This window comes from Phocoena sinus, chromosome 19 (genome assembly GCF_008692025.1).
Source record: "Phocoena sinus isolate mPhoSin1 chromosome 19, mPhoSin1.pri, whole genome shotgun sequence".
NCBI classification, from domain to species: domain Eukaryota; kingdom Metazoa; phylum Chordata; class Mammalia; order Artiodactyla; family Phocoenidae; genus Phocoena; species Phocoena sinus.
In genome coordinates this window covers 15,890,112-15,912,749 of record NC_045781.1, presented here as the reverse complement: position 1 = coordinate 15,912,749, position 22,638 = coordinate 15,890,112, and the positions used below count along the sequence as shown (strand labels likewise).

The window sequence follows — 22,638 nt, the reverse complement described above, 5'->3', positions numbered from 1 at the left end:
TGCTGGGGGATGCTGCCGTGCCTCCCCGTGCAAGTCCAGCCACTCCCGGCATCTAGGCCTGGTCACCTGACAGCTCGCCACGCTGCGCCCATCCCAGAGGCCCCCAGCTGGTTTCTTCCTTCCAAGAGCCCCGTCTCCTTTCCTCCTCTGAGAGTGAGGTTGTGTGCAGCCGGAGGGGCCTAACAGAGTGAGTGGGGAGGCAGATGGCAGGGAACAGCATTACTTCCCAGGGGCCCCCACTTCTGTGCTCTTTGAGTGGCCCAGTTTGGGGCCAGGAAGGAGAGTTCATTCCTTGACAGCACCATCCCAGGTTCGTAGGGTTAACACTGGATGGCCCTAGAGCGAGCCGGGGAGGGAAAATGGCCAAGGGGCCATCTCTGGAGTCAAGGTTTGCTGTTCTCCTGGGCCGTGTGCGCTCTAAGATGGTTCAGGTCACGGGTAGCAATGAGGTTGCCGCAGTCAGGCAGCCTCGGCCCAGCTCCCCTTCCCGTGGTGGGCAGGGAGCCGGCCCCCTGAAGGAAAGCCTGGGTTGTTAGTGTTTGCCGACGTCTGTGGTGTAAGGACTCCCGCATCAGTGGGTTTCAAGGTGCCAACACGATGCCCCTAACTTTGGAGTTGGGATGGGACGTGCACAAGCTGCTCATTGAGCCGTATGAGCCAGGTCCAGCAGACCCACCGTGCCCTCCTGTGTTTTCTGGGAGGCAGGAAAGCCTGGTGATGAGGGCACAGGCCCCAGTCAGGCTGCCCGGGCTGAAGTCCCGACTGCCTCTGGCTGGCCGAGCTCGGGCAGCGCCCTCACCTTTGCCTTCAGCTCCTCTCCTGAAAAGTGAAGAAAGTAAGTCTCAGGTGGGCATGGTGGGCTCCTCCCTCAGGAGCAGGATCTAGGAAGCCTGGCCCCTGGGGTCAGTGGCTGAGAAGGCAGCTAGCACCCTGAATACAGAGCAGAGCCCAGGGTGGGTCAGGTAGGAGCTGCTCAGAGGATAGGTGGCACAGGCTGAGTTAACCCAAAAGTGAGTCAGTACACCTGCCGGCTCCTGAGGTGCAGTCAGATGTTAGCTATTACCGTCACCACTGTCTCTTTTGGCCAAAAGTTCGCAGGAATATTTCCCAGATACCAGGGCCACATCTTAAGTTTCTGACACTTGAAAAACCCTACAGGTGGGGCTTCCCTGGAGGTTCAGTGGTTAAGACTTTGCCTTCCAAGGCAGCGGGTGTGGGTTCCATCTCTGGTCGGGGAGCTAAGATCCCACAGGCCTCACGGCCAGAAAACCAAAACAAAACAGAAGCAATATTGTAACAAATTCAATAAAGACTTTAAAAGTGGTCCACATCAAAGAAAAAAAAAAAGACTCCATACGTGTTCTGGGGGCGCCTGTCGACACAGACTCCTGCACGTGGCCGTCACGGTGTTCCGTCCCCGGCAAGTGACAGCCATATGGCATGTGAATGAGGAGGCCGGGGAAGGGTGGGGAAGGAGGGCGCCTCGCTCCTGCTCATCGACCAGTTCAGCTGCTGGGGCAAAAGGTGGAATTTTTTCTGAAATCAACAGGGTGATGTCATGTTGGGGAAAGTGTTTCCCAGGTGGCTGGCAAGAGGCGTGTGTCTGTGGTCGCGTCTGTCCCACCTCCTGGACACACCTCTGCTGGCTGAGGGTGACACAACCCTGTTCCCTGTCACTCTGTTCCCGCTTATCTCTCCCGCCTTTTCGGCGCCACCACCTTCTTGGAAATGAGTTGGGCCAAAGGGGAGGGGGCTTCGCATCCCCGCCCCCCCTCCCCCGGGAGGCCCCATAAAAGCAACTGTAACTGGGCTTCCAGACACCAGAGCAAGTCCTAGACGTAACAGAAGGACAGCCAGACGGACGGCACAATGGCACTGAACACGCAGATCCGGGCCACCTGCCTCCTGCTTCTCCTGGTCAGCCTGACCAGTGGCTTCGTTCTGCCACCCCAGGTGAGAGCCCACAGGGTCTGGGCCCAGGAGGGCAGCCAGAATCGCAACGGAGAGCCAGGTCCCTGGGAGGGGACAACGGAGGGCAGCAGGAGACCCCAGCACGGGCCAGAGCTCAGGGCAAGCAAAGGGGGACAGGCAGCTGCTCGAAGTGCAGAGATGGGGTACTGAGTGGCAGGGACTGGGGGCCCTGATCTAATTCCACAGTTATTTATTGAGGGCCTACTCTGTGTTAAGTCCTCTTCTAGACAGTGGTGACCAAGCAGTGAACAAGGTAGATGAGAGAATATTCTCGTGGAGCTTACATCCTGGTCAGGGAAATTAGTCAGTGAACTCAAAACAAGTGAACACTTGTGTTTAGTAAATGCTATTCGTGAATAACATAAAAGATGGTGGGAGAGTGATGATGTGGGTTGGCTTCTTTAGATGGCATCAAGGGCTGGCTCTTTTGTGAGAAAATGTTATTTGACCTATGACAGGGAGGAGAAGAGAAGGGGGCAGCCAGCCAAGACCAAGGTGGGGCAAGCATGGTGTACCTGAGGACTAGAGGGCTTGGTAAGGGAAGGAGATGGTGCTTCGAGATGAGACCGAGGGCTGGCCATGCCACGTCTTGTGGGCAACTGTGCAAACGCCGATCTTCCTCCAAGCACAGGGGAAGCCCTGCAGGCTTTTAAGCCGAGATCTGACGGATAACCCACGGGGAACGGGTTGTAAGGGACAAGATACAGGCAGGGACTGGCCTCCAGGCCACGGAGAGTGCTACGGAAGAGTGAGCAGCTGCGGAGAGAGAAGACAGATCTGGGATGTTTGTAGGCAGGAGAACCACCCGTGGGAAGGTGCGGAAAGGCCACAAAGTAAGGCCACTCCTAGGATTCCAGCTGGACCAGCGGACGCCAACCCCTGGGGAGGAGCTGCTCAGTGGGAGCGAGACTGAGAGCTCTGCCGGGGCCCTGCCGTCCTCAATTCCCCTTTTGCTTTCACAGACAAGACGGCTCGCAGACCTCCAGACCCAGGACGCAGCAGGAGCCGCAGCTGGCTTGACGGTGAGGTTCCCTGGCACTCCCTTCAGAGCCTCCCACGCCTTCCCATGCCTACGCCCCGCTCACTGCCCTTCTTTCCCACAGCCCGCGCTCCAGAGGCTGAGACGAGACACCCACTTCCCCATCTGCACGTTCTGCTGTGGCTGCTGTTACAAAGCAACGTGTGGGTTATGTTGCAGAACCTAGAGCAGCCCCTGCCGCCCTGCCCCCGCTCCCTTATTTATTCCTGCTACCCTCCAACCCTCAGTGAACGGTCTTGGAATAAAACGGCCGGTTCTAGCCCTTATTTTCCAAACCAGAGTCCACTGTCTTTTCTCCCTGCCAAAGGCCTATGCCAGAGGCTCGTTGTGGCCCCTGTCTTGGGAGGGCCAGTGCTCGGTGGGGTGTGCGGGGTTGGTGTGCTTGCAAGGAAGCTTGTTGAAGGGTATTTGGTTTCTGTTCTTCCCATCTTTCCCCGCTTCAGAAAACCTCGAATTTATGTCGCAACAGCAGGGAATGAAAGTTAAAGTTTCCTCCTTGCAATCTTCTGCAACTTACCGGGGTAAATTCACATGCCTAGCAAGCGTTCTCAGAGTAAGGTCTGGGGACTACTCCAGGGCTCCACAAGGTGGAAACTACTAAGATGTCTCCCGTCTTTCTCACCCTCCTTCCCTCGTGAGTGGACAGCGAGGCCCCACGACGTGCGAGGATGTCATCCTTCTGACGTCTGGTAGATCGTGTGCTTGTGTATCTTATGCTTTAAAAATTTCTCGGGGCTTCCCTGGTGGCGCAGTGGTTGAGAGTCCGCCTGCTGGTGCAGGGGACACGGGTTCGTGCCCCGGTCCGGGAAGATCCCACATGCTGCGGAGCGGCTGGGCCCGTGAGCCACGGCCTCTGAGCCTGCGCGTCCGGAGCCTGTGCTCCGCAACGGGAGAGGCCACAACAGTGAGAGGCCCGCGTACCGCAAAAAAAAAAAAAAAAAAAAATTTCTCGGTTTCAATTTCTAATAAATTAAGCACCTATAGATATAACTCACTAGAACACAAGGTTTTTGAAGTTCTCGATAAGTTTTCAGAGTATAAAGGGGTCCTGAGACCAAAACACCTGAGAACCACTGGCCTTCGGGGACCACCAGGTGACGTAAATGAGCGAGATGCGATGGATTTGTTTCACGGGAGCATCTTCACTTATCTTCTCTCAATAACAACATACTTCGCATAGGAGACACATAGGACAGTACTGTTCATCTCCATAAGGGGTTGAATTCCCTCCCTTGCTTCTTGAAAACTGTATCCCTGTCAATTTATCTGATTTCCCCACTTTTGATAGAAGAAATGCAAGATGCATTTCACTATCATCTTAGCCCATGGGAACACATCAGCGCTAGCGTGATGATAAAGGGCCTCGGCCATTTGGCTTCAATGTTGCGTAAAGATAGGGAGTGGGGAGGCCTGGGGCCCCATCTAAAGAGGGCTGCCAGGCATAGCTGCCGTGCCCACAGGCAGGCGACACATGGCTAGAGCGCCTTTTCAAGAGAAGGTGGCGGGCTTCCCTGGTGGCGCAGTGGTTGAGTCCGCCTGCCGAGGCAGGGGACGCGGGTTCGTGCCCTGGACCGGGAAGATCCCACATGCCGCGGAGCGGCTGGGCCCGTGAGCCATGGCCGCTGAGCCTGCGCAGACCCTCCTGATAAATAAACACTAGCACGCACCCGACTCTCCTGGAGGGCCTGGTAAAATGCAGATTTGGCAGGTCTGGGGTGGGGCCTTAGGATCTGCGTTTCTAACAAGCTCCCAGCTGATACTGCTGCTGCTGGCCAGGGGGCCACAGTTTGAAGACTCCTGCTGCTGAAGCTGCCAACTCTGTCTGAGGGCAGAGAGCACCTCTGGGTTGGACCAACCACCCGCTACCCCTCAAGAGCACGTGCAACGAGTGGGCCTGGGAAGGCTTGATTCTGCCCTGAGATCAATTTTGCTTGGTCTGCACAATGTTTTAGACAAAAATTGGGCTACTATCTAAAGATAGAGGTATTTCACATAAAAATCTGAGCTCCTGCTGTTACGGGCTGAACTATGTCCCTCTAAAATGTATACGTTGGGAATTCCCCGGTGGTCCAGTGTTTAGGACTAGATGCTTCCACTGTGGTGGCCTGAGTTCAATTCCTGGTCGGGGAACTCAGATCCCACAAGCCGCATGGCAAAATAGAATAGAATAGAATAGAATAGAATGATCTCTATGTTGAAGTCTTAATCCCCAGTGCGATTGTGTGGCATTTGGTGCTAGGGTCTTTACAGAGATAATCACATTAAAAGGAGGTCATTACGCTGGGTCCTAATACAATAGGACTGGTATGCTTATAAAAAGTGGAAATTTGGACACAGAGACCCGCATATAGGGAAAACGCCATGTGGACATGGAGACTTCTATCCTCCAGCGCTGTGAGACAATAAACTGTTTCTTCAGCCGCCCAGTTGGTAGGACTTTGTCACAGTAGTTCTAGCAAACTGACACACCTGCCTTGCCTGGAAGGGTCCGATGATCAGGTAGCACTGGTAGCTGATCTGAGCAACACCTCTCCTTTCTGTTGGTACGTGCTCTCCGGTCCCCCAGTCCTCCCTTGGGCTGGAGACCCGAGTGCAGGTCTCAGCGACAGAGCCCTCTGTGGGACTCACTCACGTGCACAGCCCGCCCCCAGGGACAGCCATCATTCAGTTCACACCCGGAGAGACGATAGACCCACCCCCCAAACTGCTCTGGCACAAGACCCCAGGGTGGCTGGCGTTGATGCTGAAGGCTGTGACAAGAGTCCCCTAGGATCTCCGTGTCCTCTCCCAAAGCCCAAGCACCAGGCCACTGTCTTGTCTGGAACCCTGGCGTTCAAGCCCCACCCCACTCTCAGTGGGCCTTTGTCCCTGACTGGGAAAGGCACGGGCAGAGTCTGACATCATGAAGCCCGAGGTGGGGGTGGGACTCCCCATCCCCTTCCATCCAGCCTTCTCTGACTCCTCACTCCCCAGTCTGAGGGATTTCCCCACCCATCACCCTCTGCATCTGTCCCCCCGCCCCCGGGGGCTGGGCTCTCCCTTGGGAGAAAGGACCCTCCCCGCCTCCCTCCCTACTGCCCTGGCCTGAAGGAGGACAGAAGATGCCCCAGTGTGACTGAACAGCTCATGATCAAACCACTACTCCACTTCATCACACCACCATTACCATGCAAAGGTCATGACCAATGGGAGGGGCCGGGGTGGCAGGAGGACCACCGTGGACTCTGTGCACAGAGGGTCCCTACCCAGCTCAGAGAGTCAGCACAGCCCTGGCTGAGCACCCTCTGTGCACCAGGCACTGTTCTAGGGGATACAATGGTGAACAAGACAGACAGACAGACAAACAGGCAGGCGGAGACCTGAGCTCAGATGCCAGTGGGGAAGCAGCTCACTGAGGGTGCAGGTTGGCAAATGGCGTGCTGAGGGCCATAGAGGGACCGGGCAGCATTTAAACAGAGGAACTTGGCTTGGTGAGAGGGGCCGGGCAGGCTTCCAGAGGAAGCAGCGTCCAAGCTGGGAGCCAACAGGCCGCACAGGCTACGGCCAGCAGCGGAGCGGGCGGTGGGACGGGGCAGGGGAGCTTTCTAGGAGGGAGGAAGAGGCGCCAAGGCCTCCGCTCAGGGTATCGGAGGGTCACACCCATGCACCCACTCTGCGCTTACGAATCTTAACTCTGCCAGGAGCCAGCCTCCCAGCAGGCTAGGTTGGGGGTAAGCAGCCCAAGCCCTGTCCTCCTGGAGGAGGTCATGTTATCACGGGAGGAGACAGTCAACACATAAGGTGGTTTCCGATGGCAAGAAGTGGCTGGAAGACAATAGACCAGGATGTGGGTACCAAACGCGACACCCTCTAGAGAGGGTGGACGTGACTGGAGCCGAGAGTGAGATGTCCTGCCTCCTCCTCCTGGCCACACCGGCCTCTGTGGCCTCTCAGGCCTGGGGTTATCCCTAACACTGCCACCAAGATCCCCTAGACGTTGAGGACAATGCCTTCTGCTTCTCAGCCTGAGACTCCAGAGATCTTAGAGCATCCTCCCAGGGACCCAGAACCAGGGTACACAGTGATGGAGGGGGGAATGAGTGAGGCAGCAGCCCCCAGCCCCTCCAGGAAGGAGCTCGTAGAACCCAGGCATCAGGCTGCCCAGTTCAAGCAGTGGTGACAAGGGCCCTTTGTGCCCCCCTCCCCCGGGGGCAGGGAGGAGCTGGGCCTTGGAGGCAGGCGGCCCCTGGCACCCCGGGGGAGGGGAGGGGCTGGTAAGTGGGGGCCTAGACCCTGGGAGGCCAGGGGACTGCGAGCGGGGCCTGCGGAGCAGAGGGTGCAGAAGCAAGGGCATCAGGTGAGTACTGCAGCCGAGAGGGCCGTGGGACGGGGAGGAGAACAGAGGACTGGGGCTGAGAGCACGGGGCAGGGTCGCCCAGGGCATGTGCAGTGCGAAGCGGTCTGGGCCGTGGATGGTGGCTGGGAGCTGCCACTAATTTAGGGCGGGGGAGGGTGCTGCGGGCGTGGGCTGGGACCGTGGCAGGGGTAGTGACGGGGCCTTGGGAAGAAACCACGGAGAGAAAGAATGAAGAGCCCTCCTCAGCCCCCCTCTGGTGGACGTTCTGCCCTGGGGCTCCTAAGTTTGTGGCAGATGGGGTGGAAGTCATCCAGGGCCAGGTGAAGAGTGGAAGGATGCCCAGGTGATCAGACGTCTGCATCCTGCCATCTGGGAGGGGGCTGTGAGAGAGCAAGTTCCAGCCCCTGAGCACACGACGGGGGCGCGTGTGCTCACGCACCTCTCTTAGTGAGTCTTAATCCACGTCAGGGTTTCTCCACCTTTATTTACACCCCACTAAGGAAAGCTTTTAGACCTGTTTTTCCTAATCCAGCTCCCCCCATGAGATCTTAATATTATGGATAGACTGTATATGTTTATGTACCGTGGTCTTTTAGAGAGCCACAAACCACTGTAATAACTAAGATTTTTCTGGACCCCACCCCAAGAACCAATTTTCACCCCCATTCAGAAGGCATGGTCTACACACTTGTTTCACACGTCTGCCCAGGCCCTGTGGCCCTCACCTGTGTCTACCTCCTGTACCTTCCCGTCGCAGGTGCAAAGGTGGCATCTGCTGCGTGTCCATCAGCATGTGTCTGAGTGGGTCTGTCCATAGCCGGTCCGAGTGTCTTTGCGAGCATGGCACGCAGGCAGGTCCGTGTGTATGCCCGATTGCCATGCCTATGCCCGTCCCGGTGTGTGGTGGGCAGGAGGACGCAGGTGTGTGTGTGTCTGCCGCACGGGGGTCTCGGTGCCTGTCGGCGTGTGCAGAGCCCTGACTGGTGTTACGGTGCGAGCCTGCTCCTTCTGGCTGCGTCCAGATCTGTCACATTTCATGGCAGTATTTGCATGCATCTGATCGCATGCGTCTGTCCGTGGGAAGAGAGTGTCAAAGGCCAGGAAGAGAAGCCACTTGGAAACACTGGGTCCAACCCTGAGGCGACCCACAGAGGAGCTGGGTGCCAGGGAGTCACTAACCCCAATCCCTGGTCCTTCCTGGCTCCACTCAGAGCCCAGCCAGGCTCGCCCAGCTCTCCCCTCACCCCCATCTACCCCAGAAGCCCCCCAGGACGAGGCACCCTCACCCTGAGGGAACAGGGCTCTTTTGTACCGGGCTCTCGCCTCTGGAGGGTGGGACGCCAGGGGCCATCTGTAGGGTGGGAGAGGGCGGCAGGAATTCACGTGGCATGTTGGGAATGCTGATGATGTGAAACCCAGTCATTGATGGGGCTGGGTCCCTGCCTCCCACCCCCAGGCCTCAGCCGTGGGACATGTGCTCCCTCACCGCGTTCACTCCCCCCGCCTCCCCCCACCCCCAGAGCTCTGCTGCTTCCCTTTTCTTCCCGAGAGTTCTCCTCCGTCGCAGTTCGCCTCGGGAGGTGACCACAGAGTAGCTTTCAGGCTGTGTGGGAGGGTCCCAAGCAACCATGGGCAACAGAGACCATGTGGGCGGCCTACAGGATCTACTCACAGTAGATCCTGAAAGCGGGACGGGGAGGAGCAGGGGACCCTCAGGCCCCCACCTCCTTGCACCTGTCTGACTCTTGTTCCAGGTTGGCCGGCTGACAGCTTCAAGTGGGACCAGAAGACATTCCCAACTCAGGGAGACGGAGGTGAGGGGGAGGGTTCCAAATTCCCCTTCCTCCTGGCTTCCCCTGCTTCCCGATGCTGGTCCAGACTTGGCTCTATCCTTACTCTTTGGAGATCCCCAAGGGCAGGATGGTGATGAAGATAATTATTAGCACGTCACTACCACATAGAGTCAGGACAGTTTGGTGGTGAAATCTGCAGACCTGGACAGGCAGACAGGGCTTGAATCCTAGCTCTGCCACTTACCTGCTGTGTGGCCTCGGGCAAGTTACTCAACCTCTCTGGACCGCAGCTACAAAGCGAGGGTAATAATTGCACCTACCTCAAAGAGATCAAATGACTCTGTGTAGTAAAGTACTGGGGGTGGTTCATGGTTGATGCCCATACATGTGTTTGTAATTATAAATAATAATAGCAGCAGTGGCTAACATCTGAACAGGCTGCTTCCTAAAGCCTTCCTAGAAGCACCCTTTTCACTCCCCCTGGCCTTTAACCCTCTCCTCTCTTCTCCCCTATCCAGCTGTTGCTCACTTGCTGTACAAAATGATATTCCTCACGGCGCTGCCTCTGTTTTGGATGATGATTTCAGGTAATGCCTGGGGGTCTGGGGCTCCTGGGGTCTTGGCCCCTGAGCAGGCTGGGGTTCATTCTGTGGGTTCCTGGACTCCGACCCCGCCCCGCAGGGCAGTGGAAGGTGATGGGAGCGGGAGGATTGGGGGCATCCGGGCAGGACATGTCCCTCAGCCTCAGTGGTCTTACTTGCCCACAGCCTCTCGCGGGGGTCACTGGGGGGCCTGGATGCCCTCATCCATCTCGGCCTTCGAGGGCACGTGTGTCTCCATCCCCTGCCGCTTCGACTTCCCCGACGAGCTGCGGCCGGCCGTTGTGCACGGCGTCTGGTACTTCAATAGCCCCTACCCGAAAAACTACCCGCCAGTGGTCTTCAAGTCACGCACCCAAGTCGTCCACGAGAGCTTCCAGGGCCGCAGCCGCCTCCTGGGGGCCCTGGGCCTGCGCAACTGCACCCTCTTGCTCAGCAACCTCAGCCCCGAGCTGGGCGGCAAGTACTACTTCCGCGGGGACCTGGGGGGCTACAACCAGTACACCTTCTCCGAGCACAGTGTCCTGGACATCATCAGTGAGTTCCCAGGGGCCGTGCAGATGCCGTGGGGCTGGGGCCATGCAGGGGGTGCAGGGGGAGCAGGAAGTCCTCCTGGCACCTTTCCAGGAAGGTCTAGCTGGCAGGACCAGGGACTTGTTGGTTTGGCTGGGGGGAGGGGTGCAACCCCCCCTGCCCACACAGACCAGGCAGATGACTGAAACAGGCAAAGCAGGGCTCTCAGAGGAAAGCAGTGGTCTTACTCTTCCAGAAACACCTGGGGTAAAGGCAGCGGGCCCAGGGGTTGGGGCCAGGCCTCTGGATTCCTATGTTAGCTGGGCTACTGAGGGCAAGTTACTTAACTTCTCTGGGCCTTCTTTTCCTCTTCTGTAAAATGGGGTTAAGAACAGCACTCAAAGTTCAATGAGGGAATAGTTGTCAAGTGGGCAAAGCAGTACCTGGTACATGACGCCCAGCTCCGTCTAAGTGATGCTGGGTGAGAAGGCAGGGTCATTGCTGTCAAGCATTCTGAGTTTTCCATTTGTTTGTTTTGTTTTGTTTTTGGCTCTGCTACACGGCATGCGGGATCCTAGGGACCGAACCTGTGCCCCCTGCAGTGGAAGCGCAGAGTCCTAACCACTGAAACACCAGGGAATTCCTGAATTTTCAAAGGGAACTGTGTATTTTTCTATGTTTTTTCAACATCAGCTGCTGATTCAGATACTTTTTTTAAAAAATACCCTAAATTTAGGTCAAATAAAATGCAGCTCTGGGCCAGTTTGGGCAATTAGAGTAGGGTCTACTGCCTCATTTCTGAGAGGCCCCGAAAGGCATGGAACCCTTAGACTCAGGTTTGCCATCAGCTCTGAGTCTATATGAGGAGCCAGATTACAGCCCTGAGGCACAGAGACCCCGCTTCCGCCGCCAGGCACAGCCAGACAGCTCCAGGACACACCACACACACACACACACACACACACACACACACACACGCACGCACGTGGAAGGTAAACCAGAGCAAACATGGGAAGGAGAGAGGTTTCTTGAGGAATATAATGTAGTGTCCAGAGCACAGACGATGAAGCCAGAGTGACAGGGATGGAAGCTCAGTTTTACCTCATGCGCTCTGTGGCCTCAGTTTCCTCATCCGCAAAGTGGGCAAAATAACATTACCCACTTTCTACGTTCGGCATGGCTGGAAGGACGGGCAAGTTACACACAGTAAAGTACTCAGACCACTATGTTGTTGTTTCCGTTATTATCGCATCTGCGGTTGGATCTGCGGAGGGCTCCTGGGTGAAGGGTACCCAGGAGGAGAGAAGGTTGTAGGGAATTCTGCATCCAAGGATGGGGAGGGGACCGGGTACCGGGACTGGAGTCGGACAATGTGGGGGTCCGATGCTGCTTCCTTCACCCTCCATCTCCCCGTCTCACTTAGACACCCCCAACATCATGGTCCCCCCAGAGGTTGTGGCAGGCACAGAAGTGGAGGTCAGCTGCATGGTGCCTGACAACTGCCCCGAGATGCACCCGGAGCTGAGCTGGCTGGGCCACGAGGGGCTCGGGGAGCCGGCTGTGCTGGGGCGGCTCCGCGAGGACGAGGGCACCTGGGTGCAGGTGTCGCTGCTGCACTTCGTGCCCACCAGGGAGGCCAACGGCTACCGGCTGGGCTGCCAGGCCTCCTTCCCCAACACCACCCTGCAGTTCGAGGGCTACGCCAGCCTGGACGTCAAGTGTGAGCTTGGGTGCGGGCCGGGGTGCGGGCCGGGGGCGGGGTCTGCGGCACGTGCCCGCTGACGTCCTGTGTCTCCGGCGCCGCAGACCCCCCGGTGATTGTGGAGATGAACTCCTCGGTGGAGGCCATCGAGGGCTCCCACGTCAGCCTGCTCTGTGGGGCCGACAGCAACCCGCCGCCGCTGCTGACCTGGATGCGGGACGGCACGGTGCTCCGGGAGGCGGTGACCGAGAGCCTGTTCCTGGAGCTGGACGAGGTGACGCCCGCGGAGGACGGCGTCTACGCCTGCCTGGCCGAGAACGCTTATGGCCAGGACAACCGCACCGTGGGGCTCAGCGTCATGTGTGAGTCGCCGCCCCCGCCCGGGGCGGAGCTGGGGGCCCAGTGGAGGCGCGGTCGGGACCATGCCCGTGGTTGAGGTGGAGATGGAGAGGAAGTTGCAGGTTAAGGAGTTCCTTCATTTTCCCCACGAGTATCTGGTGAACACCTACTCTGCACCACTCTCCTCGCTAGGACGAGATGGGAAGAGGCAGAGGCAATCCCTGCCACCCAGGAAAGCCTGTTAAATTCAGTTTCCTGCGGGTAGAGCTGGGCCTGGCTCCGGGAATCTGCATTTTAAAATGAGCCCCATTGCAGTTCTGATGGGAGGGCTGAGGAGAACCCAGGCCTCTCCCAGCCCCCGAACATTATGGGGCCCCAGGGAGAGGGGGCCCGTCAGACAGGATTCTTAACTAGGAGCCAAGGAGAGGTCATTCATTCATTCATTCATTCACAAATATTTATTGAGGCAAAGTGCCCAGGGCTGGGGATAATAAAAATGACAGCACCGGCCAACATTTACTCAGCAGTTTCTGAGTGCCTTCCAGAAATACTCTTCCCCTGGGGCCTCCCCACGGCTGGCTCTTACTCACCTCCTTCTAGGCTCACAGCAGCCCTCCCTCACCATCCTAGTTAAGACTGTCAGCTACCCCGATTTCCCATCCCACCTTTATTTTTCTGCAAAGCACTTATCCCCATCTTGCCGACTAGATGTTTGATTTCCTTATATAGCATCTGTCCACATGGGCAGGGATCTTCATCTACCTTGTTCAGGCTGAAACAGTGCTTGTCACAGTTGGTTCTCAGTGACCCCTATGAGGTTGGGAATATTATTAAGCCCATTTTCCAGATAAGGAAAATGGGGCCCAGAGGGGTTTAGACATGGGTCCACACACAGCTGGGAAGGGGTAGAGCTGGGATTCAAACACAGGCACTGTAGCTGCAGAGCCCCTGTCTTTGTAAACGAGACACCCAGGCCTGGGGTTACCTGAGCCATCCTGAGCTGGTGTGCCCTGATTGGGGTGTCGGGGGTCACATTTGGGGGTGGGAGCTTCTGACCATCGGCCCCCTGTCCTGCCCCCCAGATGCACCCTGGAAGCCGACGGTGAACGGGACAGTGGTGGCCGTGGAGGGGGAGACAGTCTCCATCTTGTGCTCCACACAGAGCAACCCGGATCCTATTCTCACCATCTTCAAGGAGAAGCAGATTCTGGCCACGGTCATCTATGAGAGCGAGCTGCAGCTGGAGCTGCCTGCCGTCATGCCCGAGGATGATGGAGAGTACTGGTGCGTGGCCGAGAACCAGTACGGTCAGAGGGCCACTGCCTTCAACCTATCCGTGGAGTGTGAGTACGCCCCTGCATCCGCTGCCCCTGCTGAGGGCAGCCGGGCTTGATTCCTGCCCACCCACCCCTGTGGTAGACGGCTCAACGGGGGACACCCAGGTTACCGGGAGGTACCCACGCATCCCAGCCAGGGGTCAGCTTCGCTCCAGCAGATAAGGATGAGGAAGGGAGGAAAGTGGAACCCACAGCAAGAAAATAAAAGCCCCACCTGAGAATACGGTACCCCCACATCCTGGTGTGGGCTTGTGACCAAGGAGATTTCTGAATCCTGTGGCCACAGCCCCTTTGCGTTAACTAAAAGAATAACCACGACCTCTGACCCTTATGGAGCGTCTCTAGGCACCAAGCAATGTTGGAAGCTCTGTACAGGGACCCACTCTTTCGTTTTTGTTACATCCAATGAGGGAGGTTCTCTTACTGTCTCCAGTTTCCAGAGAAGGAAACTGAGGTCCCGAGAGGTTATGTCACTTGCCCAAAGTCACACAGCCAGAAAACGGCAGAACTGAGATTCAAATACAGTGGTCTGGTTCCACTCTTCTGTACTGCCCATCGACCTCATCCTATGTTATGACATCAGAATACATTGATCAAGCCATTGTTACATGCACGGGCTGTGTGGCTCAGTGGGAGGTGGGGGGTAGGACCAAGAGGACACCAAGCGTATTAACAGATAACAGTACAGCCAGAGAGATGAGACGGACGCATATAAAAAGCTAACTGTCTTGGGAATGAAGCCCATTGTTCCACTGCCAACCAGAGCCCTTCCCAACCTTCTATGGACATCACCGCCAACACCCCACCCCCACCCCGGCCGTCACTCGCTCGGGTCATAGCTCCCAAGTCGCAGTTTCCACTCCCCCTCCTCCAGCAACTCCCTCTGGAATGTCACCTTCGTAGTTCCATTCCCCCTGCTTCCTCCCCAGCTCCAGCCTGGCCTCTGGCACTTGTCTCCAAATTATTCCACCTACAATGGTCCCTACCACACAAGCTTGCCAGAAGGTTTTGGGCACAGTCCGTATATTCAATATGGCATGTGGCTGTAGTCAGTAGAGACAGATTATTCCTGGAGTGCCGTCTTCCAGGGCAAGGTGATGGCCACCACTGCCCTGCTAGCCCTTCCTCTTTGGGCACCTTCCTTCCCAGCCTCTGCTGGCTTGCAGCATCCAACGTGATCATGCATATGGGTTGTGCGGGTACCCCGCCTTCTCCATACATGCCCGCCCTTCTGCCTCACGCTTTTCCCCGTTAAACCTATATCCCAAGCCAGAGGTTCTTAGGTGTAGAGTCAGAGAACCCCCTGAGAATCTGATGGAAACCTCTGATCATACATACACCTCCAGCCCACGAATGTTTTCAGTCACAGACCCTCCCGTATAATAAGAGTGGTGGCAGCAAACGTTCATTAAGGGCCTACTCTGGGCCAGGATTGCATCCCCTGCACGTGTTATTTTGCTGAGCCCTTGTGGTCGCCCCTTGAAGCAGCTACGTATTATCGTCATCCCCTTTGAGGAGAAACTGAAGGTCAGAATTCCCCAAGGCTATGCAGCTGGAAGGCTGGCCAGTGCCAGGATTCTTCTGGACTCCTGTCGACCCAGTTCTTAAACCTCTGGCTGCTTCATCTCCCCTGCAGTCCTTGGTACCCAAGGTACTCAAGGCCTTCAGTCTGCCGGTGGGGAGGAGCAGCTGTGCCTCCCACCCCACCCCTGCTGAGCCGGTCACTGGGCTCCAAGGCCTGTGTCGCTGTGCTTACCCTCTGGGTGTCCGGCTTCAGGCCCCTCTCTGTCCCCAAAGTCTGGGTCCCCTAGTACCGGGGCTTCCGTGCTCGCTGACGATGGTGGGTGCTCCTGAGCGGGGCGGGGGCGGGGGTGGGGGTTGGGTCCCAGCACAGCGTGGGACCTGCAGGGCACTCACCTCACTGAGACCTTGTGATGACTAGAAGACTGGTTTCAGCCCTTTGCGCATATTGACCTATTTCATTCTCACAACAACGCGATTGGGGGCAGGGACTGCCCTTCACCCGTTTAATAGGAGGAAACGGAAATGCTACTGGTGCCCAGCACCCGACAGAGCTGAATCGACCTGGGTCCGAATCCCAGCTCTATCTCCATCTTGTGATGGAGATGTGCTGTGTGATCCCAGACAAGTGAATTCACCTTTGCTGAGCCCCGATTCTCTTCTCTGAAAAACGGGTATGACAGCATAAGGAAATCATGGTGAGCGCCCATAGTGCCCGACGTGTCCCATGTGCCCCGTAAGTCTTAGACATCCTCTTAGCTTCCCACTCATCTCTCCTTTGAACTCCTGGCTGGGTATCCGCCTGCCTTCCTGCTGCCAAGGCTTTGTTTGCTCACTTGCTTCCTCTGCTGGAGTGGTTCGATCCCTGCGTGGGATATTAAGCTTTCTTTTTCTTTTCTTCTTTCTTTTTCTTTTTTTTTTTTTTCCGCTGCATGGGGTCTTCGTTGCTGCGTGGGCTTTCTTTAGTTGCGGTGAGCGAGGGCTACTCTCCGTTGCGGTGTGCGGGCTTCTCATTGCGGTGGCTTCTCTTGTTGCAGAGCGAGGGCTCTAGGCGCACGGACTTCAGTAGTTGTGGCTCGTGGGCTCTAGAGTGCAGGCTCAATAGTTGTGGCGCACGGGCTTAGTTGCTCCGTGGCACGTGGGATCTTCCCAGACCAGGGATCGATCCCAGGTCCCCTGCATTGGAAGGCAGATTCTTAACCACTGCACCACCAGAGAAGTCCCTAAGCTTTCTTTTCAACAAACTCATGTACCCACTTCAGAACAGAGTCCCGTAGCCCCTGGCAAGTCAAGGACCATTACCCCTCTTTGCACACGTGAGAAGTCCAACTCAGAGGCCCAGGAAGCTGAGTGGCCTGATTGGGGCCACCAGCCAGTAGATGGCAGAGCTGAGATTCAAGCCAAAGCTGTCTCACCCCAAACTCCCCATCCTTTGTGGGACCTGGGGCTTATCTAGTGTCAATCAGGGTTTCACAGGTCACGAGGCTGCCGGCAATGCTGCAAAGATGCTGAGCACATGCAACAGGGTGTCAGCGTTCCCGCAACACTGTCACAACAGTACCAGTGGTGCAGTATTGAATGAAAGGATTTTAAAAAAATTAATCACTGTCCGTTCAGGTTTGTCATTACTAATTTACTCTGTGGTGCGTTAATTTGTCAATACTACAGCAAGCACAGTGCACGTCTGCATCAACAGAATTTGGAATATTTAACTGTTCATTTACTAGACGTAGAGATATGTACACATTGAGGTTCCACATGGAATGATCCCTATTGCCAATACATGGCTCAGGTGACTCCCTGCTCCGTCGCTGTTACCTGCATATTCTTTTTTACTGGAAATTGAAAATAAGTGGGGTAGGTGGGCCAAGGATCTTTTGCCCGTGTGGAAGTGGGTTTTGCTCAGGGCTGAGAACCAGAGGTCAGTCTAGAGCAAGCAGAGGGGAGTGCCAGACTCTCCATGAGGGAAAGAGAACATAGTTTAAAAAGCAACATTCAACGTTCTATTATAATTTCATATTTTGGAAAATGAAAGGAAAAAAAAATACCAGTATCGTTTTTGTAATTTAAATGGCAGCAAAGCAAAGCCCAACAAAATGATATTGGGTGGAGGGTGGTACCTGGTACCACGGGGAATCCTGCGAGGGAGGGAGGGTCAGGATGCAGGGGGCTCCAGGGAGCCCATAGGGGCATCTGTAGGATGGCCTGGAAGGGGAGCTGGCTGAACGCACTAGTTCATCCAGTAGGTCTTCCCAGAGCTCCTGCCGGGTGAAAGGGATGTTCTAGGGACTTCCCTGGAGGTCCAGTGGTTAAGAATCTGCGCTTCCACTGCAGGGGATTTAGGTTTGATCCCTGGTCAGGGAACTAAGATCCTGCATGTTGTGTGGTATGGCAAAAAAAAAAAAAAAAGAAAGTCATGTTCTAAGTGTGGGGAACAGAGTGGAGACTCAGTAAGAGCCTGTCTCGATGCAAATACAAGACCAGCCACATCAGTGTATAACCCGGGTAGGGATAAGTGCTGGGGAGAAAACTCGAGTGAATGGTTATTGAAGCGAGATGCAACTTACATGGGGTGGTCAGAGAAATAGACATGGTCTGCTGCAGAAGCTGCCTGGAGTGAGGGCGTGAGTTTGGCAGGTGTCAGGGAAGTGTTCCTAGCGGAGGGAGAAATGCAAGACCCCCCACCCCACCCCCACCCCGGCTGTTGGAAACAGCTCCACAAGTATGAGAAACAAGCAAGGAGGCTGGTGTGGCTGGAAGGGAATGAGCCAGGGTGACAGCAGGAGATTAGAGCGTGGCTAAGTCCTGCAGGGCCTTGCAGGCGAAGGCAAAGAATTGGGGTTTTATTCTAAGTCACACGGGGAGCAATTTGCGGGGGGGGGGCCTTTCAGCAGGCAGCACCGTGATCTGATTTATGTTTCACAAGGTGAGCAGAGTTAGAGGGGACGTAAAAGAGAGTGCAGAGGGGAACAGGCAGCTCATCTCTGCGACAGCCAAGGAGCCCCCGAGGCCCTGTCTCTAGCCCGCGGGGTCTTGGTCTTGCCCCTGCAGTTGCCCCCGTGATCCTCCTGGAGTCCCACTGTGCGGCGGCCCGTGACACGGTGCAGTGCCTGTGCGTGGTAAAAGCCAACCCAGAGCCGTCTGTGGCCTTCGAGCTGCCCTCGCGTAACGTGACCGTGAACGAGACGGAGCGCGAGTTCGTGTACTCGGAGCGCAGTGGCCTCCTGCTGACCAGCATCCTCACGCTGCGGGGCCAGGCCCAGGCCCCGCCCCGGGTCATCTGCTCCTCCCACAACCTCTACGGCACCAAGAGCCTGGAGCTGCCCTTCCAGGGAGCCCGTGAGTGGTGTGGCCTGGGGCTGGGAGTCGAGGGACAGACAAGGACCCCTCTTGGATCCAAGCTCCCCTCCCCAAGGCTGATCACCAGCCGCTGCGCGTGGGTCAGGCTGCGCAGCTGAGTGGGTGGTAAAGATGCCCTTTCCAGCCAGTTAGGAGGGGCTGCCCCGAGCTTGCCTGTACTTTACTGGCCCCTCCAGCAACAAAGGCCTTCAGGCTAACCAGTCAGTGCAAGGATATGCCAGCGGTGTAAATATTTTCCCTCTCACCCCTGCCCCAGCCTGTCTCCTAAGAACCCAGGTGTCCTCACTCCCACCGGCAGCCCTGAGGGCGCCTGGGTCTTCTCTTCCCTCAGATCGCCTGATGTGGGCCAAGATCGGGCCCGTGGGAGCGGTGGTTGCTTTTGCTATCCTAATTGCCGTCGTCTGCTACATCACCCAGACACGCAGAAAGTGAGTAGCCTTCCGGGCTGAGCTGGGGCGGGGCGGGGTGGCCTCCAAGGGCAGGGCAGGGGCAGAGCAGTTGGAGGCTGGGGGTGGGCCAGGGAGGGAAGATTCTGCTCTGAGAATGTTCAGCTGGATGGAGGAGAGAGGGCCCCCGCTAACATGGGCCGCCGTGGTCGGGTCACGCATGCCAATGCCTGGGCCGAGCACTTCTCACCAGTCGATACCTGTGCCCCGCATCCTGTACTGTGTCCTCCTGCCGCACCGGTGTGATGGGGAGAGCCGGTACCCCTGGCTTGCAACCAGAACATCAGTCACAGTTGGTTCCGGAAGCCCCAACGATTACACGTATCTGTGGTATCAAAAACGCTCCTCAGGGACTTCCCTGGTGGTCCAGTGGTTGGGACTTCACCTTCCAGGGCAGGGGGTGCGGGTTTGATCCCCGGTGGGGGAGCTGGATCCCACATGCCTCGTGGCCAAAAAACCAAGACGTAGAACAGAAGCAATATTATAACAAATTCAATGAAAAGACTTTAAAGATGGTCCACATCAAAGAAATCTTAAAAAAACAGAACAAAACAAGACAAAACAAAACGCTCCGCAGTCCCAAGCCACATCCACCTGCCACAGGTGCGCTGCTGTTGATTTTCTGCCTTGTGGTGCGCACACATCAGCTCTCCTGACAAGGAGTTAATCTCCCGCTCCGCATCCTGGCGGCAAGGGGGTGCGGATAGCCCCAGAGCGGATGAGGAGAACCCAGAGCAGCCAGGCTGGGGTCCTGAAGGTGGCAGAGACCAGGGCCCAGGTGACTCATCCTCAGCTGTGAAGCAGAGGAGGGCTGGGCAGTGGTGGACAGGAAGAGGCTGCTCACCAAAGGGGCTGGCTGCCCATCTTAGAGAGGTGGGTGGGAGCAGCTCTGGGGTCCCTTGGGCCATACTCCTTAGGTAGATGGGGTTGCAGATAGAGAGAGGAGTGGGGGGACCTGGGGGTCCCACTGGAGCTGACATGTCTTGCCCTGCAGAAAGAACGTGACAGAGAGCGCCAGCTTCCCAGCGGGGGACGACCCCCCCGTCCTGTTCAGCAGTGACTTCCGCATCTCTGGGGTGCCGGAGAAGTATGAGGTGAGGCCAGAACCCTGTGGGGCCAGGCTAGCTGGAGATCCTGTGTGCCAGGGACCCTGAGGGCCTGGAGGGGGCCCGGGAGACCCAGGGGCAGAGGGGGAGCTTGTCCTGCAGAAGGGAGGGAGGGGTCGTGCGGAGGGCTGGCTTGGCCCTGGGCTGGGAAGGGGCGCTCAGGCTGAGGCCTGGCGGGGGGCTGTGGAGCTCGGGGCCCAAGAGAAGCCCTCATCCACCCCGCCTGCGTCTATGACTGCATTTCCTTCTCCAATAGTCCAGAGAGCTCTCTACCCTGGAATGAGCACCCCAGGAGGTAGGTTCCGGGGGCCTCAGTGTGCCCACCTCTGGGCCCTTGTTGGGCCCTGGGGTTGGCGTGCATGTGTGTGCGTCCCCGTCAGGCGTCCAGGTTGGTCCCCACTTCAGTCTGGCTCTGCCCAGCACTCCTGGCCTTGTCTATTCTGTCCCATTGCTGCTCCCCTCTGTATGTCTGTGGCCACTGTCCTGTGTGTGTGTGTGTGTGTCCAAAGGTTGGGGGTAGGGATGGAAAGCGTGACAGGGAAGCCAAAGTTGCACCTGCAGGATCTCCCAGGTTGAGGAGGGGGACCACACCAGACCCAAACATACTGAGCCAGGCATTTACAAAAATCGGGGAAGGTGGGCACCCGACCAGGTGGCTTTAATCTAAGAGCATGTTATGGACTGAATTGAGTGCCCTCCCCCCAAATTCCTATGTTGAAGAAGGCTTCCTGGAAACGTTGAATTTGTGGGCGACTTTCAGGCTTGGCAGCGAGGAGGTTGTTTTGCGTAGCGGGGATCGGCACAGGCAAGAGCTCCAGAGGGGGACTGGGGACCGTGGGGCTGGCTGAGCTGGCGGTCCTTAAGGAAGGAGGCTCACACAGGACTCAGCTCTGGGAGGTGCAAGCGACTCCAGCCTTTGCATCTGTCAAGGGTGGAACAGGACCTTCTAATGGGTTGGTTCCCTTCATAGAGTGAGAGGCGCCTGGGATCTGAGAGGAGGCTGCTGGGCCTCCGGGGGGAGCCCCCAGAGCTGGACCTGAGCTATTCTCACTCGGACCTGGGAAAACGACCCACCAAGGACAGCTACACCCTGACGGAGGAGCTAGCCGAGTATGCTGAAATCCGCGTCAAGTGAGGGAGCCGGGGGCAGCCCGGATGGCCACCACCCCTTCAGGACCCTCACTGGCCCCCACTGGCTGTGGGCTTCCTTCCTCCCCAAAGTAGCGGGGGCTGGGGCAGGAAAGGGACGGGGCAGGTGACAGTGAGGTCCTGGGGGCCTGGCCTCCCCCTCCCTCCCAGCTGTCCCCGCCCTGCCAGCGCCCCAGCTCCGCATTGTGGCTCCCCTGTAACCTCCTTTAACCTCATCTGTCTGGAGGGGAGCCCGTCTGTCCGTGTTATTTATTGCTACCCCTGCCTGGTCTCTTGTCCCCATACCTGGCCCCAGGGCCTGTACCGAGGAACATGGAATAAATGCCCTGAAGCCAAACACCCGTCTAGATCCTGATGGTTTCAGACCCATCCTTGGGGGCCCTGCCCCCCGCCTCCTTGCCCTTCCCTGGGTCCTCAGGGATCCTAGCCCTGAGCTCAGGCCAGCCGCCCTTAAGTTGCTTCCACTCCGAGCTGGCAGCTGGTCCACAGTAGGTCACGTCTGACTGCTGGGTGATTTCACGTCACAACTCTCATTCCCGCTCCTGCCACAGGCGGAGCGACTGACAGCCCTGGGCTTGCGCTTACACACTGCCACATCTCACTGAAAGACATGGTGGCTGCTTCTTCTGAAGGGGCCTGGCTCCGGACTCGCCACACTGCTCACCATTTCCTGTTGTCCCACACCTGGCTGGCTTCACTCACTGACATCCCCCACTGTACCCTGCGGGTCGCAGCGGGGGCCTCAGATCTCAGTGTTTCATAAGCCTGTGTCGGTTTGACCGCCGTGCCTCATATCCATGCTGTACCCTGCAGCTTCAATCTCTTTTCCTTTCCTTTTTTTTTTTTAAAAAAAAGTAATTAATTAATTTATTTTGACCATGCTGTGCGGCACGTGGGATCTTAGTTCCCTGACCAGGGATTGAACCCGTGCCTCCTGCAAGTGGAAGCGCAGAGTCCTAACCACTGGACCACCAGGGAATTCCCAATCTTTCAAACTTCACTTGGTTCAAGAAATATCCATCAGGCATCAGCTGTGTATTGAAGCCCTTTAGGAAGCTCAGGCTATCCTGGGAAGGGACCTCCAGGACAGTCCTGTGAAGATGAGGACGCTGGGGCTCAGGGAAGCCAGGTGATTTTCCCAGGGTTCCAAGGCCAGGAAACGGTGTGGCCAGACCCTGGACTCAGGTCTCCTTGAATTTAAAGAAGGCCAGACTCACTGGCATGAACTGGTATCAACAGCTAACGTTTTTGTGGAGCGCTCACTACGTGCCATGTGGTTCTACCCGCTTTATATGAATTCATCTCCATTTGCTTTCCCTAGCGACTACGACAGTGGTTCTCCAAGTGGGGTCCCTGCACCAGCGGTAGCAGCCTCACATGGGCACTTGTCAGAAAGGCAGATTCTCAGGCCCCACCCAGACTGCAGG

At 56.8% G+C, this 22,638-nt stretch overlaps 2 protein-coding genes across 3 annotated transcripts; both read left to right on the top strand.

The window, feature by feature from the left end:
• Window positions 1–1,869: 1,869 nt before the first annotated feature.
• On the top strand, window positions 1,870–3,176 carry HAMP (hepcidin antimicrobial peptide). Its single transcript, XM_032614690.1, has 3 exons — window positions 1,870–1,953; window positions 2,934–2,993; window positions 3,075–3,176. Exons 1-3 carry the CDS (start codon window positions 1,870–1,872, stop codon window positions 3,174–3,176), a joined length of 246 nt encoding a protein of 81 aa, XP_032470581.1.
• A 4,130-nt stretch (window positions 3,177–7,306) lies between these two features.
• MAG (myelin associated glycoprotein) lies at window positions 7,307–21,548 on the top strand. 2 transcript variants are annotated; one of them, XM_032614528.1, is made up of 13 exons: window positions 7,307–7,346; window positions 8,345–8,486; window positions 9,101–9,160; window positions 9,658–9,726; window positions 9,907–10,275; window positions 11,675–11,971; window positions 12,058–12,315; window positions 13,375–13,635; window positions 18,202–18,489; window positions 18,842–18,938; window positions 19,951–20,050; window positions 20,319–20,357; window positions 21,033–21,548. In XM_032614528.1, exons 4-12 carry the CDS (start codon window positions 9,681–9,683, stop codon window positions 20,343–20,345), a joined length of 1,743 nt encoding a protein of 580 aa, XP_032470419.1. In that variant the 5' UTR covers window positions 7,307–7,346; window positions 8,345–8,486; window positions 9,101–9,160; window positions 9,658–9,680; the 3' UTR covers window positions 20,346–20,357; window positions 21,033–21,548. The 2 variants fall into 2 exon arrangements, with proteins under 2 accessions (XP_032470419.1, XP_032470418.1); XM_032614527.1 differs by lacking the exons at window positions 8,345–8,486; window positions 20,319–20,357 and having other exon boundaries at window positions 7,337–7,346.
• Window positions 21,549–22,638: the final 1,090 nt, after the last annotated feature.